This window comes from Nannospalax galili, unplaced genomic scaffold (assembly GCF_000622305.1).
Source record: "Nannospalax galili isolate Female #2095 unplaced genomic scaffold, S.galili_v1.0 scaffold507, whole genome shotgun sequence".
Taxonomy (NCBI): domain Eukaryota; kingdom Metazoa; phylum Chordata; class Mammalia; order Rodentia; family Spalacidae; genus Nannospalax; species Nannospalax galili.
This window is the reverse complement of record NW_008356261.1, coordinates 1,576,502-1,595,155: the sequence shown is the minus strand read 5'-3', so window position 1 is coordinate 1,595,155 and position 18,654 is coordinate 1,576,502. Positions and strand designations below refer to the sequence as shown.

The window sequence follows — 18,654 nt, the reverse complement described above, 5'->3', positions numbered from 1 at the left end:
CGACGGACCCATGGGCTGCGCGGTGGAGCGGGCGCCCTGAGTGCGGCACCCGTGTTGGGGTCGCCCGGGCGGCGAGCTAGAGCCAGGTGAGCCGGGCGCGGGCACCCGGCCGGTGGGGAGCCGGGACGCGGGGCCGGGGCGCGCGGGAGGCTGCACGGGTGGAGCGCCCTGGAGGAGGCCCTGGGGACGCCGTGGAATGGGTGGCTGTGACCTGCGCGCAGTGCGCGCTGCAGATCTCCGCTCGCGCACGGGCAGCCTTTCTCCGCGCAATTGCTGCTTATTTGGAGCGACATACATAAGGGACCTGGGTGGGAGGGGGAGCGTCTGAGATCCTGTAGCGCTCCGTGCGAGGCCCTGAGAGGCGCCCCTGCTGGCTGCCAGAATTGGAGAAGGTCGTTCATGACCAGAGCTGGCGGGGAGATGCGAAGCCTTCGCCACCCGAGGGTCGGCTCTGGCCTGTGGTAGGTTCCTTGTTTGGAGAAACTCCTCCTCCCCCCTGCGCTCACCTGGCTGGTCTGCCACCCCCACTTCGGATGCTCCGCTGGCCTCTGCGGATGAGGACCATCTTTGCGCGCCGCAGAGGCAGCAGGCATGATGCTGGGGGAGGGGCCGGCACACTCGCCTACCGCAGCCAGGCTCCCTGGCCTGCCTGCCCACCTTGGGAGGCAGCGACCAGCCGCGAGTACATAAGAACTGGGTCTTGGGGATGGAGGAGGTAGAACAGGCCCAGCCTCAGCCAGGTCAGTCTTTCTGGAGGAATTTGCCTCCTAACTCCCTGATTGTCATTGGAGTGTGCTGGGTCTGCAGCTGGGAACTGGGGGCCTGGTGGTGCAGTGGCAGTGGTGGGGGTGGGGGACCAGTGTGGCATCTGCAATGCTCTGTTATGCAGCTTGGGGTGGGAGTGGGGTGCTTCAGGTCCGGGTCTGGAGCACAGACCTCTATCTATTGGGTGACCCCTGTCACTGGGCTCAGAATGGAAGTCCAATGGCTCATGGACTCACCCTCAGACTTGCTTGCCCACAGGGCAACTGAGTGGGTGGATGTAGCCTGCAGTGCCAGGCCTTGCACAGGGCAGCTGGAGTCTTAAACATCTGCTCCTTGGTTAAAAAGCACCTGCTATGGATAAGCAGATCACGTGTGACCAGAGGCTGGAGGTTTATATCTGACTGGTGCAGTCTGTTTAGGAACCTCAGGAGAGTTGCTGGGCAGAGTCTCTTCCCTCCTACCCCATTCCCTTGGGAAAGCTTGAGGCTAGCTCTGGGGACACAGCTCTGGGGACACAAATGCAGAAGCATGCCCAAGTCAGTGTGTCCAGGACTCCTGCCAGAGTCTCTTAGTCTGATTCTGAGGTCCCAGCCTAGAAGTTTCAACTGGCAGGTGTCCCCGTGGTAGGGGGTGCGTCATTTATGGGTCTGGAGTGACCCATATATGCAACTCACAGAGAAAGTTAAGACAGAAGCTGGACCCACAGCAGGAGAGATGGCTATGCTGTGGTGGTAAGACCCTTCTGAGCCAAGGCACCTCTGCAAAGACCTCTCATGGCAGGGGCCTGTGGCACCCTTTAGATCAGTGGGGCTAGGACAGGCCTGAGCTGTTCTCGGGAACTGAAGTGGCCCCCATCCATCTCTCCCTCTCTCCCTCACGGTCACAGCTTCTTCAGGCCTCACTGTCTCTGCTTGGACTGGCCATTTGCCAGGCTGAGACAGTATTCCTGTCCCCCACTCCCAGGGGCAGGGATGGGGTGGGAGGGAGAGCCTGGCGCCAGAGCTCAGAGCCCAGGGTAGGTACTCTGCAGAAGCACTTGGACCTCTACCTCTAGAAGGTAGTCCCTGCCAGTCTCCACAAGTGCCCCCCTTGTGACAGGGAGCTGACATCTCAGCGTCTTGGTCCCTCCACTGCTGGCTCTTACCTGCCTGCCTGTGAGCAGGGATGCTCAGACCATTGTGAACAGGGATGCTCTTCCAGTGGCTACTGGTCCTGACAGTCATCTCTAGAAGTAGTGTGTTCCTCAACATTAAGCACTGTGCAGGAGGTAGCTTGGTGAGGATGCCACCCAGGACTTGCTGGTTATATACAAGCTCAGGGACCAGACCACACTGTGTTGGAGCCCCAGTGTGAAAGGTGGTGAGTGGGAATCTGGTATGTGGACATCGGGGCATTGGTATACAGAGAGGAGAACGTGTACAAGAGCATACTTCAGTGTGCGTGCATTCCTCCAGCAAGCCTTGGTGCCTCATATATGCGGCACATGCGCACACACACACACACGTAAAATTGCACTCGGGGGTAAGATGGATTGTCAGGCATGCGTCTGCCAGTGTGCAAAGGGGCGTGTTCCTATGCATGTGAAGAGTGCCCCAACAGCTGTGCTGCAGACCTGGTCTCCTGCAACCTGGGCAGACTGGGACCTCCCCCAGGGGTGTGACTTTTGGAGGGGTGTGGTCTGGGAGAGGTCTCTTTCTGACTTTGAACTTGGGAACTGCTTGCCTCCTGGCTCAAAACCCTTTAAGGGGGGTTTGTGGCTTCTGCATACAGGGTTTGACCCGGATGTTCTCCCTAGGAGGGACTGAGCAGGGGCACTTGTGAGCAGAGCTGTGCTCTGATCCTGCCTCCATGCCCTGCTGACCTACTCAGGGCTGACCCCCAAATCTCTGTCCACACCCAGTGCAATCCACCCAACTCTGGGTCTGGTGCCCAACATTACGGAGGCCGAAGGTGAGGGTCCAAGGATCTGTGAGGATGTGCCACGGGGACCAGCATAGAGCAGGGTTTCCTATGGGAGGTGTCCCACCTTCAGGAGGGGACTCAGCCAGACCTTCGAAGTGCAGTGTGCAGAGGAATGGGGAGCCAGTGAGCTGCAGTGTCGGGGTGAGTCCTGGGAATTAGGACCAGGCAGGGCAGGATTGGGGGAAGGGACTTCATTACCATCTTAGAATCATCACAGACCCCAGGAACTGGGCACCTGCCGTGTAGGGTAGGGGGAGCACGGAGGAGGGCGGCCTGCCTGTTCTGCAGAGCAGCCTGCTTGGTGGCTGCTGCGGCAGAAGCAGCCCGTTGCCTGGCACCTCTGCTGTTGCCATGGTAACAACTGAGGTGCTAACTTGCTAATGAGTCCCCCTCGGCTGCAAATAACAATACTGTAGTGGTTAATAGGGCCCAGCTCCAGCTCCCAGGGTTCCCTGGGAGGCAGAGGAGGGAACAGGTCCTAAGAGTGAACAAGCCCCCCCACCCAGCACAGTGTCCCTCAGGGTAATTCAAGGACTACTGCAGAGAGTGGGGTAACACCTTCCCTGCCCCCTGGACTGGGAGCCTTCTGCATCTCTTCAGGTGATAGTGTACCCCACTTACCTGGGAGGTGGAGGCTTCTGGGTAGCAGGGCCGAAGGGTTCAGCAAAGACCCCCTGCATGCCAGCGTCCTGTGCTGTGGGCCTCTCGGGGTCCTGGGCTCTTGGTCCTACTATCTAGACATACAGGAGCCAGGGGAGGAAGAATGGGACAATCTCCTTCCACTGGCCCTGATTGAAGATTATGGTTAAACTCAGGAAAGCGCCCCCAAACAGCTCAGATAGGCATTATATCAGAATGCCTTTGGCAGGCAGGGAACCCCTTTGGCAAGTGTTGTTTGCTGTTGAGCTCCTGCAGTGTGACTGACCTGGGTCTGCCCCCCTCGCCCCAGTGGAGGACCTGCAGAGAGGCCTGGGACACAGGGGGTCAGGGAGTAGAACTCCAAAGTCCTCTCAGACCATGTGATAACCAGGTCCTGACTGCTGTACCTCCGGGGGATGGCTCAGTGTGGGCAACCCCTTGGCTTCAGGGAATCCAGAGGACACCTTGCCCCAGGATCCCTGGTTGTAGTAGAGGGATAGGAAGGGGCAGGCCAAGTAGGAGTCTAGGAGCATGTCTGGAGAGCCAGGCTCCTTCCTACCCCCACTGCATTTGAGAGGGGTGGCTGGATGGGGCATGTCACACCTGCCCTACTGTTTTGCCTCCTACTACCTAAAGCCTCAGTTTCCCCATATTTTAGTCAAACTCATTGTCATGACACTGCCTGCCTCTTGGGATCTGAAAGCTTGTGGAACTGGGGCAGGAGAGATGAATCAACAGTTAAGAGGACTGGCTGCTCTTCCAGAGGATCTGAGTTCAGTTCCCAGCACCCATGTGGTGGCTGACAGCAGTCCATAACTCCAGTTCCAGGGGCTCTGACCTCCATGGGCATTGCACACACATGGTTCACTTACATGCACCCATACAGGCAGAACACTCAAACACATAAAAATAGTAAATAAATAAATCAGTTAAATAAGTAAATTCTTTAAAAGACTTGTGGAACATAGAGAAGGGCTATAAGGGACAAGGGAGTGAGTGCCTGACAGGGTGAGGGTCACCAAGCCTGCAGGACAGGGCCTCTGGGTCCTCTGATGCCAGCCACCTCCAGTGCCCTCCCCCCATCCACCCAGCAGCCCCAAGCACCTCAGGCACCCCAGCCTTCATCTTGGGGCTGGCTAACCCCCATCCCTTTGTGTAGTGAGTGCAGTGCACCGACCCCAAACTGCAGCATGTGGCAGTGGCAGTAACACAGGAACCTCCTGGCACCAGACCTGCGGCCTCCAGGAGCTCATGAGCATGGGAAAGAGAGAGAGGTTCTGCATCACCATCACTGTCCGCTGGCATCCGAATTATGAGCTTAGGGGACAGTCCCTGGAGATGAGGTTGGATTGGCTGCAGGGCGCTGAGCCAAGGAAAGGAGGGAGGTCTGAGGACAGCTGGCTAGGAGGGGGAGCAAAGGGACAAGCTTTGCACCCCAGGGTCCTGTGGCAAGGCAGAGGCTGGTGGAACAGAAGTTCTGGAAGGTAAGAATATTATTCACCTCAGGGCCCCAAAGAAGGACCCTCTCTTAGAGTTCCCATCTGTCTGCCTTACTGCATCCTACAGCGCACTTGGCACCAGAGTCCAGGCAGAGCAGAGGCTTGTCAGGGTCTCTCCTCTGCACCCACCCCACTGGGTTCTATCCAGGAGGAAGAACCCAAAGGATACAGGTGCCAAGTACAGGGCCTGCCTGGGAGCCAGCTACGCCTACCCACCCCACCACCTGCTGACCGCTCGCCTCTCTTTCAGGTCTGGCGCCATGCGCTAGGGTACCCGGAACGCTGCGAGACCACACCCTCCTCATTTCAGGGGTCACTCCCCCCACTGCCTACTGCCCCACCATGGCCGGGGATCGGCTCCCAAGGAAGGTGATGGATGCCAAGAAACTGGCCAGCCTGCTGCGGGGTGGCCCCGGGGGCCCTTTGGTCATCGACAGTCGATCCTTCGTGGAGTACAACAGCTGCCATGTGCTGAGTTCTGTGAATATCTGCTGTTCTAAGCTGGTGAAGCGACGCCTTCAACAGGGCAAAGTGACCATTGCTGAGCTCATCCAGCCTGCCACACGCAGCCAGGTACCCACACCCCACACTCCACACGCACGCATCCCTGGGGCTGACCACTCTGAAGCAGGCATGCACCTGTCACCTCTGAAAGGAACAGTGGGGCCCTTGGGCCTGGTGTCCAGGGAGATGATCAAGCACTTCCCCTCCTCTGTCTCCCAGTTCCAAACTGGGTTCCTTGGGGGTCATACCCAGAGCTGCTGTAGGGCAGGCAGGCCCCTCCATTAAGGCTTACCTTGTGTTATCTTCCTCCAGAAGTGGTGGGGTCCTTTTTTGTCCCTAAGCACAAGGCAGGGCCTTGAGGGGTCTCGGGCTCACAGGGAGGAGTGGCAGGTGGATGAGGAAAGCGAGACACACAGAGGGGAACCGCAGGAGAGAGGCAATGGACGAGCACAACCCGAAGACAAGGACAGCTGGGTCTGGCCGCCCTTACTCTGTGAGTGCATGCGGGATGGCTAAGGGGCCCACGCTGAGCCATCCATGTACCTAGCCCTCCAGTTCTCATCCCTCCTGGGGTCTTCAGTGACATTCTGTGGTCCCAGGAGCATCCTTAGAAAGGTAGTGACTACTTTCTCTCCAGGACCATCCAGTGCAGCTGCTGGGTAGCGACTAGACCAGCCAGGAGTCTGTGGGGTGGTAATACCAACTGCTCCCACTCCTTTGGGTTGGAGGGGAATGCCAACAGCCCAGAGCAGTTCAGTCTCTGCCCTGCCCCGCTCCACGCTATGCTGTAAGAAAACCCAGGTGGGATGCCGCTTGTCGGGAGTCCCCCACTCTGAGGCCAGAACCAGCTCCCTGTGGTGCCAATGAGGAGAATCCAGTGATTAATCACCCCCAGTGAGGACTCCGGCCAGACTGCAGTTCCATTGGCTGCTGGTGACATCATCCAGCCCAGGGTTGACAGCTCAGCTGGCTTAAAGGCTGAGTGCACTTGGGGGGCAGGGACATCAGCCTGTCTGAGCAAAAGCCTCTCAACATCTGGGCCTAGGGCCACTGTGGTAGGGGAGAAGAACAGGAAGACCCCTGACTTTCAGCTGCCACCTCCTGGCCCAGCAGTGTCTGGGGAGGGGGTCCTGCTGCAGCCTCAGTTTCTCCATAAGGGGCTGGAGGAAACAAGAGAGGAGCGTTACAGGCCTTCTAGGAACCCTTAGAGTCAGCCCAGGCAGTGTGTATGTGAACCCATGTCCCCATCACACTCATCTACGTCTCCTGGACACTGACTTGGGTTCAGTACTTTCACCCATGGGGGGCATGGCTGCCTACAGCACAACCCCACCCCCACCCCCATCCCTGTCTGGTGCAGGGACTGTTAGAGAAGCCGTAGGTCTTTCTCTTCTGGTATGCACATACCTGTGTACTGGCAGATGGAGTGTACAGCCCCTGCCCCTTACTCTCTAGCACCTGGCTCTTCCTAGTGCCCTGACATCTGCCCTTTTCCCCATCCCAGGTGGATGCCACAGAACCACAGGATGTGGTGGTATATGACCAGAGCACACGGGATGCCAGTGTACTGGCGGCAGACAGCTTCCTGTCCATCCTGCTCAGCAAGCTGGATGGCTGCTTTGACAGCGTGGCCATCCTCACAGGTGAGTCCCAGGGATGGGCCAGGGCTGTGAGATACTTCTTTCTTGCATTGCCCCCCCCCACAAACACTTGGTTAGGCCTGGGGGTATCAGGCGGAGGGGAATTTCTGGGACAGTAAGAGGATCCCAGTACCTCTGGAGTTCTCAACCCCCCACTCCAGGACCCACCTCTACCTCAAAAGCAGAAGAGGTAGGCAAGCAGAAACCAGCTGGTGGTAGACAAGGAGCCAAGGACCCAGGCATCAACCTGGCTCTTTCTCAAGGGGAAGCAGTGGAGGCTTTAGCTCCTGGAAACCTGAGTCTGACCCAGAACTGATCTCCGAGCAGGGAGCTTGCTGAGAAGGTACTAGCTGACTGCAGGTTGCCTAACTTTTGTGCTCCCTGGGGCACCAGCCAAATAGCTCTCTGGGCTCCAAAAGCAGACTGGCCACTGGCCTCCAGAACCCTCACCGAGAGTCACACACCTCACACTCACCCTCGGGCAGTGCCCAAGAGGGATTCTGTGGAATCTCCTACAGAAGGCAGCCCAGGTTGGTTGTTGAAAATGGGTTTGTCCCAGGATGCCACACAGCCCAGCTGGAGTCTGGGGCCTTTGCTGAAGTCCCTTCCTGTTAGCCTCGGCACAGCACATAGCTGATGGTGTATCCTCCACTCTCACTATGTGTGGAGTTGGGTAGGATGGTAAGTGGGTGGCCAGGCCAGTTCCATGGCACCAGCATCTGCTAAGTATCATGACCTCTACCCTGACTTCTAATCTGGCCTGAGAGGGAGGCTGGGAAGGCCTGCAGACTGCTTTAGCTAGGCTATAAGACAGACCTCTGAGGTGCCAGAGGAGCACAGCTTGAGAGACTTAGAGGAGTGTCATGACATGAGTAGGGTATGATCCTACACCCCACACACAGCCAGTGTGGTCTAAGCACACATGCATGTGTGTGTGCTCTGACCTCTGATGATCAGTTGCTTTGTGTGTGTGTTGTGTGTGTGTCTCATCTGTGTGTCTGTATGTCTATGTGTGTCTGTGTGGACTCCCAACCTCTGGCATCTATACTAATGCTGAACCTGTCTGGGTGGGATTCGTGATTTATGTTGCAGACATGTGAATTTTAGAAACCAGAGGCCACATAACTGTACCCCAGGCCCCAGCTTTTTGGGCTCAATTTGAGGAGTTGCCTCTTGGTCCCAACAGGAACCCTTCAGGGCCCAACTCACCACTCTAGTCATGAACAGAAACATGAGGCCCTGCTCTTCTGGGAGTACAAAGAAGCCTAGAGCAGCATCCTACTTGGCTGTAGCAGGGCAGCCCAGAGCCTGGCAGGGCTTATCTCCTGGGGCCAAGAGGCAAGGACAGTTTGGAGGCAGAGGTAACCCTGGGCTTGGGCTGGAATTCCGCCAGAGGGTTCGTCTGGACCTGGCTGTGCCCTACCTGGCTTTCTGGCTCTCTGGGTCACCATCTACCTGCCCTCCAGTCCTAGATGTCTACCTTGCCAGGTTGTAGTCCTTTGTCCCTATTCCTCCAAACGCTGAACTAGGGTTCCTGACCACTGTAGTAAGAGGCAGGCTCATAGTGACACCACATGGCCCCAGCCTTCCACCACGAGGTGGGCACAACCCCTGCTGAGTTGGCGTAGCCCTGTGCTGGGAGAAACAGGAGGAAAACACTCATCTCGGGATGGACAGTGACCACACGCACAGTTAGTGCCAGCCCCTTAGCTTACTGGCTGGTGCTCAGAAATGCCAGGGATATGGGACCTGCCAGTGAAGGGAATGAGGAGACAGTACTGGGGTTCTAGGCACTGCCCCACAGAGGTAATATCTGGGGATGGACAGTGAGCGTAGCCCCTTGGTTTCCTTAAGCAAAATTGGAGTTTATTGAAGAAGGATTTTAAATTAGCTGCCACCGTGTATCTTAGTTACTTTGCTGTTGCCGTGATAAAATGCCAAAAGCAGCTCAAGGGAGAAAGAGTTTATCTGGCTCACAGTTCAGGGGTACTGTTCATGTTAAGGAAGTAAAGGCAGGATTGTGAAGTCGCTGGTCACATGACAAGCACAGTCAGGAAAAGAGGGCAGTGAATGCTTGCCGCTGCTCAGCCTGATTTCTCCATTTTATTTTATTTTATTTTATTTTTTAATTTAATTTAATTTTATTTTATTATTTTATTTTGGTCTTTTGAGACAGGGTCTCCCTGTAGCCCCAGTGGGCCTGGAACTCACTATGTAGACCAGGCTGGCCTTGAATTCACAGAGATCCACCTGCCTCTGCCTCCCGAGTGCTGGGATTAAAGGCGTGTGCAATCACACCTGGCTGATTTCTCCATTTTAAAAGCCAAGGAGAGCCTGGGAAGGGTCCAGTCTAAAATTCAGATGGGTTTTTCCACGTCAATTAACATAATCAAGTTAATCCCCCCTCCCCAGGCATGGCCAGAGGCTCTTCTCCCAAGAGATTTGAGATTCTGTCAAGTTAGCAATTAACACCAACTCAGTGTACATCATTATGAACAGGGAGGGAGGGAGAGGGCTTAGCCTTTTAAACAGCTAGACACCCTTGTCCAGGAGTTGGTACAGCCTGTGGTGGTACCATCACTGTGGAATGTGGGCCAGTGATGTCATAGCGATGGGACAAGCAGGCCCTGCATCCCAAGGGACCTGGAGGTGCTCAGGTGCCCCAGACCCTGGTGGGTAGGTGGCTGTAGGGAGAGCAGTAGTCTGGAGGTGAGTGCCTTCAGGGGCTGCTAGGTGGCACACACACACGGATGCACACACCACACATGCACACACGCATGCACTCAGGCATGCACGCATGTATGTGCATGTGCTTTTCTACATGTCTTGGATCTTTTTTTGGTCTTTTTGAGACAGACACGGGGATTACCAAGTCATTCTTCTATGTGGTACAAGGATCAAAAGCCCACTGGAAAGCCAGGCAAGGTGTTTACACCTTTAATCCCAGCACTGGGAGGCAGAGGCAGGTGGAGCTCTGTGAGTTCAGCCTGGTCTAGTGAGTTCCAGGCCAGCTGGGGTTACTAGGAGACCCTGTCTCAAGAAGAAAAAAAGAATGTAATCTTCAGGGAGGGTCAGGGCACTTCCCAGGCCCCAAAGACACCTAAGACCAAAACGGTGTCACTTGTTCAACCTTGGTACCCCCCCTTTCCACCCACCCACAGAGCCTGGGATAGTCCTAAAATCCCATGGCCCTGGGAGCCCAAAGGCAGGGCTGGCAGTGCCTCGGGCCCCTGGGAGCCTTTCTGAGAAGCTGCTGAGAAGTCTATGAGGTAGCTACATCTGCCAGAAAGGGTTAAACCTCCCTGTTGTGGGTGGGGCTGGAGAAGGGGCTCAAGTAGCATGTAGGCCCTCCCTTGGGACAGACTGTAGAGGACAGAGTGAGGTCCAGGCTCCTGAGAGAGCGGGCAGAAGCACCATCCCTCTAGGGCCTGGACCTGCACAGAAGCATCCAGTGTCCCCTGGTTCTGGGCTATGAGCAGGAGCCCATTCACAGACCCCCACAATGCCCAATTGAGCCTCTTCTTGGGACACCTACACATAAGCTGTGGCACTGCCTGTCCCACCATAATCTGCTGCTCCCTGTCCAGCCAACAGGTTCCTAGGGAAGGGATTGCCTCCCTCCTGAGGCCAGTACCTTGACTGCCCAAGCTCGGGGATTCCCCCAGTTCCACAGTCCACCAAGTCAAGGCCCCTTTGAGGGGACAGGGAGCTGCCACATCAGACATGCTGGCAGGGAGTTTGTGCTTGCTGTCTATGAGCTAGACCAGGGATGAAGGAGAAAGTGCCAGCTTCCCCATCCTCAGGAAATGTTCGGGTCCCTGGCATCTGCTTCTTCTCCAGACTAAGAAAGAGTAGGGAAAGTCCCCCAGAGCCCTGTCCTCACCGCACCCACCCCCCAGGGTAGGTCTTGGCCCAAGTGTCCTGTGCTCTGGATGGTATGATTGAAACTAGAAACCAATGAGCCCACTTTCCCGTTGGACCTTGTCATCCTGAAGCACAGGTAACCCAGTACTGTCAGATAGGTCCCCTCACCTTGCTGAGAGCTTATGGCCACAGGACAGACAGGTGCTGCCCAGTTTCTGGCTGGACTTGGTCATCACCCCAGCCAGGCTAGCTAGATGTGACTGGGTCTGTTTTCACATCTAGCCTAGCTAGTGCCTGTCGAGATCAGGAAACTGAGGCCAGAGGCGTGTCCTGCCTTTGGTCACTGAGTCAAACATACCAGAGGCTTCAGCTTGGGCGTCTGCAGCTGGTAGAGGGTTTCCTTTTCCAGCCCAAGGTCTGCATCCTGGCTATACCTGGACAGCAGCCACAGGGAGCAGGCTGCATGTACCTTGTGTGTAGGATTCCCTGCTTCTCTGTCGTCTCCTGCTTGGTGGAGTGGAGCCATGACTGAACCACAAATGCCCTGTGGGCTGTGATAATTCCAGTAGGTGATGTCATGCCCAGAGAGCGCCCCCCCCCAAAAGCCTTTTCCTCCCCAGCCTGGCACCAGAGCCCAGGATTGTGGCTTCTAGCCAACTGGAGGCAGGGAGGGATTGCATCAGCATGGAGGCCAAGTGCCAGTCTGGCCCCGGGCCAATGGTGTACAGGGTCTGGGGAAGGACTCTCCTTGTACCCTAGGGGACAGGAGACCACTGATGTGGTGTGAGCCATTCCCTGCCCGACTCCCTCTTGCTATGCTGACAGGCCACCTTGACCCCACATTTATGGGCATCAAAGCACTGCCCCTGAGCCAGTCCCTAATTAGCCTACAGAGGAATGTGGGCGTAGATGCCGGCTCTAAATGGGCAGCAGTACATGCCCCCAGTGCTGCAGAGGAGAGCAAGCAGCCTGCCAACAGGAGTCTAGGTGCCAGGCCAGAGGCTGGGGCTGGGCTTGGGGTCGGCAGGGTGTGGCTGAGCAGCCCAGAGGAAGTCTCTCCTGCCCTAGCTGGTCAGTCTCCTGAAGAGCCTTCTATGTCTCCCTCAGGGGGCTTTGCCACCTTCTCGTCCTGCTTCCCTGGCCTCTGCGAGGGCAAACCTGCCACCCTGCCATCCATGAGCCTCTCCCAACCCTGCCTGCCTGTGCCCAGTGTGGGCCTGACCCGCATCCTGCCTCACCTCTACCTGGGCTCTCAGAAAGATGTTCTGAACGAGGTGTGTACATGGGGTGTCGTGGCTGAGGGAAAGAGGCAAGGGCTCTGCCATTAGGCCCTGAGGTGGTCTGAGGGAGGAAAGGGTGGGTGCTGAGGGGTGGGGGCATGAGGACCCAAGGGCTCCCTATCCACTGGACCTCAGCAAGGCCTAGGGAGGGACCCAGCAGGGCTGGGTAGAAAGGCAGGCTTCCAACCCCACCACGGAAGAGGCTGGGAGCCTGCATGCCAAACTGCTTCTGTCACCGGGCCCCTGGCCAGCTCTGAAAGAGTCCCGTGTTTTAAAAAACGGTGAGGAGGGAAAAGGCCAAAGGCACCGCCCAGGCAACCATAAAATTCCTGAGAGCCTAATGCAGGCTGTGGGCGGGATCTACAGAAGCCATCTTTCCTACCCTCAGCTCAGGCCTGTGAGCTCCAGGGTTGAGACAAGCCGGGCTCTTGGGACCCAACTTTTCCATGTAGCAGGATCCAGGACAAAATCCAAGTGAGACTCAGGAGCCAGGCTCCAGGGTATCCCAAGGTGCCAGTCCTGCCCAGCCAGCAGAGAGGAAGTCTCCCAGCTCTTCTCCCTCCGGGAGCCTCTTTTCTCTGCCACCCCATTCCAGTCCATCTTCCCGTCCTTCCAGGATCTGATGACCCAAAATGGAATAAGCTATGTCCTCAATGCCAGCAACTCCTGCCCAAAGCCAGATTTCATCTGTGAGAGCCGTTTCATGCGCATCCCCATTAATGATAACTACTGTGAAAAGCTGCTACCCTGGTTGGACAAGTCCATCGAGTTCATCGGTGAGGGGAGGGCAGGGTGAGGCTGCTTCCATGGGGAGGTGACGGGGGAAGAGAGGAGGCTGGTAATGAACAGTGACCAGCTCTGCCTGCTGCCTAGGGAGGGCGGACCTGGGGTAGAGAAGGACAGTGCAGTCTCAGCCCTCACCTGGTCCCCCACCATCCACCTGCCCCCAGATAAAGCCAAGCTGTCCAGCTGCCAAGTCATCGTCCACTGTCTGGCTGGCATCTCCCGATCGGCTACCATCGCCATCGCTTACATCATGAAGACGATGGGCATGTCTTCTGATGATGCCTACAGGTACTTTTCCTCTCCTTGGCCCTCAGGGACCCGAACTCACCAACCTACGGCAAACAGCATGACCCTGCCCTGCCTCTTTCAGCCTACCCGTATGGCACAACCTACGGCCGGCAGGGAGGGAGAGCCTGACCCCAACACAGAGCTGGGGTACCCAAGGGTAGCGGCGGCTTCCGGGGAGAGTGGGCCCGAGTGTCCTGACGGAAATGCCTCTCGTGCAGGTTTGTGAAAGACAGGCGCCCGTCCATCTCTCCGAACTTCAACTTCCTGGGCCAGTTGCTGGAGTATGAGAGGAGTCTGAAGCTGCTGGCTGCCTTTCAGGGTGACGGGCCCCACCTGGGGACCCCCGAGCCCCTCACTGTCCCCGCAGCAGGCATCCCCCTGCCCCGGCTGCCACCATCTACCTCAGAGAGTGCTGCCACCGGGCATGAGGCAGCCACCGCAGCCGAGGAGGGCAGCTCGAGCGCGGGAGGAGAGGCTCTGACCCCCAGCGCAGCTCCAGCCACCAGTGTTCTGCAGCAGGGCCTGCGTGGCCTGCACCTGTCCTCAGACCGTCTGCAGGACACCAACCGCCTCAAGCGTTCCTTCTCTCTGGACATCAAGTCGGCCTATGCCCCCAGCAGGCGACCTGACTTCCCCGGACCACCAGACCCCGGCGAGGCCCCGAAGCTCTGCAAGCTGGACAGCCCATCGGGGGGCACGCTGGGCCTGCCCTCGCCCAGCCCGGACAGCCCGGATTCCGCTGCAGAAGCGCGCCCACGACCCCGCCGTCGACGGCCCCCCGCCGGCTCCCCAGCACGCTCCCCTGCGCACAGCCTGGGCCTGAACTTTGGAGACGCGACCCGGCAGACTCCACGGCACGGCCTGTCGGCCTTGTCGGCGCCTGGGCTCCCTGGCCCCGGCCAACCGGCTGGCCCCGGAGGCTGGGTTCCCCCGCTGGACTCGCCGGGCACACCGTCGCCCGATGGGCCCTGGTGCTTTAGCCCCGAGGGCGCGCAGGGCCCGGGCGCAGTGTTCTGCGCCTTTGGCCGGGTGGGCGCGGGCGCGCCGGGACCCGGGGGCGGCGGCGACCTGCGAAGGCGGGAGGCGGCGCGGGCAGAGCCCCGGGATGTGCGGACCGCCTGGGCGGACGAGCCTGCTGCCGACGCACAGTTCAAAAGGCGCAGCTGCCAGATGGAGTTCGAGGAAGGCATGGTGGAGGGGCGCGGGCGTGGCGAGGATCTGGCCGCCCTGGGCAAGCAAGCCAGCTTCTCAGGCAGTGTGGAGGTCATCGAAGTGTCGTGACCCTTCGGGGGTCCCCGCACCCCTCTGCTACAATCGGGGGCCTCTGCTCCAGTCAGGCCAGGTGTAAATATATATTATATGTAACGCAAAGGAAGGTAAATGATTTTACTGCAATTTTTATCGAGAAGTAAATATTTCGATTTTTTTATTTATTTAAGCTGTTGATTCTGGCAGAGATCTGGCAACCGTGCAGGGCAGCCCACAAGCTCTGTTTTTACTGTCTGGTATTTAAACTGAAACACAGGTTTTTAAGCAATATGAGGTCACCTTCAGTCCCAAGCTGGGGTGACAGTCCTGGGCCCCTCCTTTTCCCTCTCCTCCGGAAACATTTCTGACCTTGCAAAGAGTTGCCCAGCTTTCCTGCACTTTTTACATTAGAAAAGAGGGGGGGGGGAACTTTGCCACAAACTGAGCCGCAGACCCCTTGCCCTCCCTTTCCCCTCCTCTCCTGCTTCTTGTCTCTCCTGTCTTGGGCTCTGCACCAAAGCCATATGTGTGTGGGGTTGGGCTAGACCCTAGTGTCACTCTAGGGAGGCCCCCTAGCAGCCCCCCCACCTCAGGTTGCCAAGTCTTAGTGGCATAGGGGTACCCTCTGTGCCCATCACCCCAGGGCTGTTCCCTGGCAGGTGTTGGTGGGCACTGGGCCCAGTGGAACAGGTTTTCAGGGGGACTTGGACAAGGGGGCTCCTGAGAGTCAGATGAAGTGCCCCCAAGGCAAGGATGGGGAAAAGGTGCTCCTGCTGCTGCCTAAGTGAGGTCTAGTTCCTCGGGAGGGACCAGGAGGCCATTCAGAAGAGGCTACTTCCCTCTTTGCAGATGCCCCCTGAGAATGCCCTCTCTGTTGGGAAGCCCAGCAGATGCCCTAGTGTGGCCTGGAGGTAGTATCCAATGTCCAGTAGGAGAAGCCAGGCTAGCTGGGGCTGGCTCTGCTGGTCAGCCAGAAGCTCTGGGTGCTTATGAATGGGGGTGGATCCAAGCTCTCTTTCTGGGTTCTTCCTGGCCCGAGTGGGACTTGGAATGCAGGCGCACCTGCAGATTGAGGGGGCTCTGGAGCAGGCCTCCTTGCAGATGGAGCCAAGCAGCTTCCCTGGCCTTAGGCTCCTGGAGGCCGGGGTGGGGGTGTCCTCTGCTTTGGGAGAGCTGACTCAAGGCAGAGAAAGACCCCAGACAGGGACAGATGCTAGGAAAGTCCACCCCAGTCCCACAGGGGCCTCTCATGTGAGAGCCCTTCTGTCTACTTCTTTCCTGTCATTCTCCCTATCATCTTCAAGGAGGCTTGCCAGCCCCTGCCCCAGGTGGGTTCTTTTTTTTTGGCTTAGAGCCAACATGGGAGTGACAACAGGAGAGACACCTCAGCCGTCCTTGATGCTTCCCCTCTTGGGCCGTAGGGGGAGTCATTTTCGAGCTCTCGAAGACAGCTGTCCTTGAGTCTAGGAATAGGGCTGTTCCTTTAGGAAGAAATTAGTGGCTTGTTAACAGGTGGCCCAGGCAGGACAGAGTCCTGGAGAAGGCCAAGGGTGGCACCTTTCTACCCTTCAAGCCCCGCTCCTTCACTGCGTCCTTCCATTTGTCCTTGTGATCCACCACCCTGTGTTCCTGTCACCCTCCCTGAGCAAAAGCCCTGTCCCAGCTCTCTTGATCCCATCCACCCTGTTCCCTGAGAAAATAAGCTATTGTCGTATTTGCAATCTATGGATTAGAGGTTTAAGTATTTATTATTATTGGTTAATTATTATTATTATTATGTAAATTTGCCTCCTGTCTGTCGTTGGGTTTCTGAGGTGACCCTGGGTGTGGAGAATGCACTGGCTCCCTACTCCTTGCCCCCACTCCACTGCTGTCCCGGAGACAGTGGCTTGGGGCCGCCAGTTGGACCTGAAAACTCTGGGTTGGGTCCGGCCCCTTCCCTCTCCTGGGGGAGCTATGGTGTCTATCCTGGGCTTGTAGGGCCCTGTGGCCTCGATCTGTCGTCTCACTTACTCCTGACACTGGTCACCCCAAAGTGAGTAGCCAAGATGGAGAAGCGCCCAGTGGCCCCCTCCTGTAAGGGGTCGGGGAGACAGCACACAAGCCCTTCCCCGGTGGCTTCCACCCACTGTCCAACGTATGGAGGGTGCAGAGGCCTCTCTGAGCCTCTCTGGCCCTCCCACCCCTCCCACCTGGTCACTGCCGGCACTGGGATTGCCCAGAATGCACCTGGCCCCCTCTGGTAATTTGCTGGAAAGTCCAGCCAAGGAGAGGCGGCCATCTCCTGCCCAAGGCTTCTGGTCCCTGAGGACCAGGGTACCAGCTGCCCCCTTGGGACCCCGCCCTAGTAGGCGGCATTTTCCTGTTCTCTCCTTTTGTATTTGGAAACAATGTGTTGTAATAAATCCTGAGACGCTGTTTTCTCCAGGCCTCTGCTGCCTCTTTCTTCCAGTGCTGGTGGGAGAGGTTGGGTGCTGGGGAACAGTCTGGAGGCCCCCTGAGACCAAGGACCTGGTGGGGTGGGCGTGCAAAGCCCAGGTTCTGAGTGGGCAGAGGGCGGAATCTGAGACTTGTCCCTGGTGGGTCAGATGTAGAGGAGGGGCACAGGACTTGGCGTATACTCTGAGGGTGTAAAATATCTTCCTTTGTTACGTACTAGTAAGACCCGACTTTAAAGCTCAGTTCGCAGGCTGGGAAGAAGCTCAGGTGGTGAAGTATTTGCTCTGCGGTCACCAGGACCTGAGTGGATCACAAGAAGCCGGGCACAGTGGCATGCCCTGTAACCCCGGTGCCGAGGAGGCTGAGATGGAAGGGTGCTTGCTGCTCCTGGCCTAGCCTTCTTGGTGAGCTCTGGGCCAAGGAAGAGACTCTGTCTCAGAAAAACAAGTTGGATGGTTTTTGAGGAATGAGGCCTGAGTTTTACTTCTGGCCTCTACACATGTGTGCATGCATGCACATATACACCTACACACACGTACACACAAGCTCAGTTTGGTTGCCAACTACACTCATCCCCACAATCCTACCAGAAACAGCTCATCCCTCCAGACCTGCAATGTCAACACATTCACACATGCCCCACCACAGTCTTCCCAACAGACACGGGGTTTACCAAGTCATTTTTATGTGGTATGAGGATCAAAAGCACACTCGGAAGCCGGGCCTGGTGGCGCACGGCTCTAGTCCCAGCACTCGAGAGACAGAGGCAGGCAGATCTCTGTGAGTTCAAGGCCAGGCTGGTCTACCTAGGGAATTCCAGGCCAGCTGGGGCTACAGGGAGACCCTGTCTAAGAAAAAAAAAACAAAAAAACACTAGAGAGTCTGATGGAGAGCCCTGCTCTGTGAGCCCACCCTTGTCCCCAGACTCCAGGCTCACAGTCAATGCACCTGTGTCGATCAGGCTGTGACCTTGGAGCAGTGCCAGTGCCCAGACTCCTCTACCAAGTGCTGTTGTAAGCCATGTGACCATGAACATCCACCGTTCTGTAGGACAGACTTCTAGCCGTGGCTTTTCTGGGTCACCTCAACATTTGGTTCTCACCAAACAGTCTGTGTGCTGAGCACTCAGTGTGTTTTAGGAACTGCAGTGGGGAATTCCTAAGCGGGCTCCTGGGAGGATCTTCATACTCAGCTCTGCCCTCTGACTAAGGCAGCATCGTCCAGGTTTGGCCAGCCTATCCCAGAGGCCCCTTTCTGCCTTCAGGTAGTCAGGTGACATGTAAATGGATGTGTGTGTGTGTGTGTGTGTGTGTGTGTGTGTGTGTGTACACCAGAAGATGCAGGGAAAGAGAGGGGGGGAACATGAGACTAGCCCTGTTTCCAGCTGGTATTGAATCTTACATCCTCAAGAGCCCTCAAAGACGCTGAACGCTAGAAACACAGTCAGCCTGGAGCAAGGCTATTTTTAGCTCAAGAACATCTATTTATAACCCTGGCAGCCCCTTAGAGTCCATAAAACCAAGGACTGGAAAAAGCTGATGGTTGTCTCAAGCACAGCAGTACCCCTTACACCCTCCGTGCACATGAGCACCTGTAATTGTAGAAGGTAGGGGATGGCCCCTCTCCAGGGAGGCCAGCGGGCGGCGTGGGCTGCGGCCCCAGAGCCATGTAAGACTGCACCTCGGTGCGAAGGAGGTGTCCTTTACCAGTTAACCTAGACTCCCCCAGGGGCTGCATAAA

General features: G+C 57.0%; 1 protein-coding gene across 3 annotated transcripts in view; it reads left to right on the top strand.

The window, feature by feature from the left end:
- The window catches only part of Dusp8 (dual specificity phosphatase 8), a 17,988-nt gene extending 1,090 nt beyond the window's left edge, over nucleotides 1-16,898 (top strand). Inside the window, exons 1-7 of one of the 3 annotated variants that reach the window (XM_008854439.3) lie at nucleotides 1-86; nucleotides 5,116-5,438; nucleotides 6,874-7,012; nucleotides 11,981-12,147; nucleotides 12,770-12,929; nucleotides 13,104-13,227; nucleotides 13,446-16,898. In XM_008854439.3, coding sequence (XP_008852661.1) covers nucleotides 5,208-5,438; nucleotides 6,874-7,012; nucleotides 11,981-12,147; nucleotides 12,770-12,929; nucleotides 13,104-13,227; nucleotides 13,446-14,508 — 1,884 coding nt within the window. In that variant the 5' untranslated portion in view covers nucleotides 1-86; nucleotides 5,116-5,207 and the 3' untranslated portion in view covers nucleotides 14,509-16,898. Of the gene's footprint in view, nucleotides 87-312; nucleotides 462-5,115; nucleotides 5,439-6,873; nucleotides 7,013-11,980; nucleotides 12,148-12,769; nucleotides 12,930-13,103; nucleotides 13,228-13,445 lie in introns of those variants that run through there. The other 2 variants (XM_008854440.3, XM_029556788.1) reach the window with 2 other exon arrangements.
- Nucleotides 16,899-18,654: the final 1,756 nt, after the last annotated feature.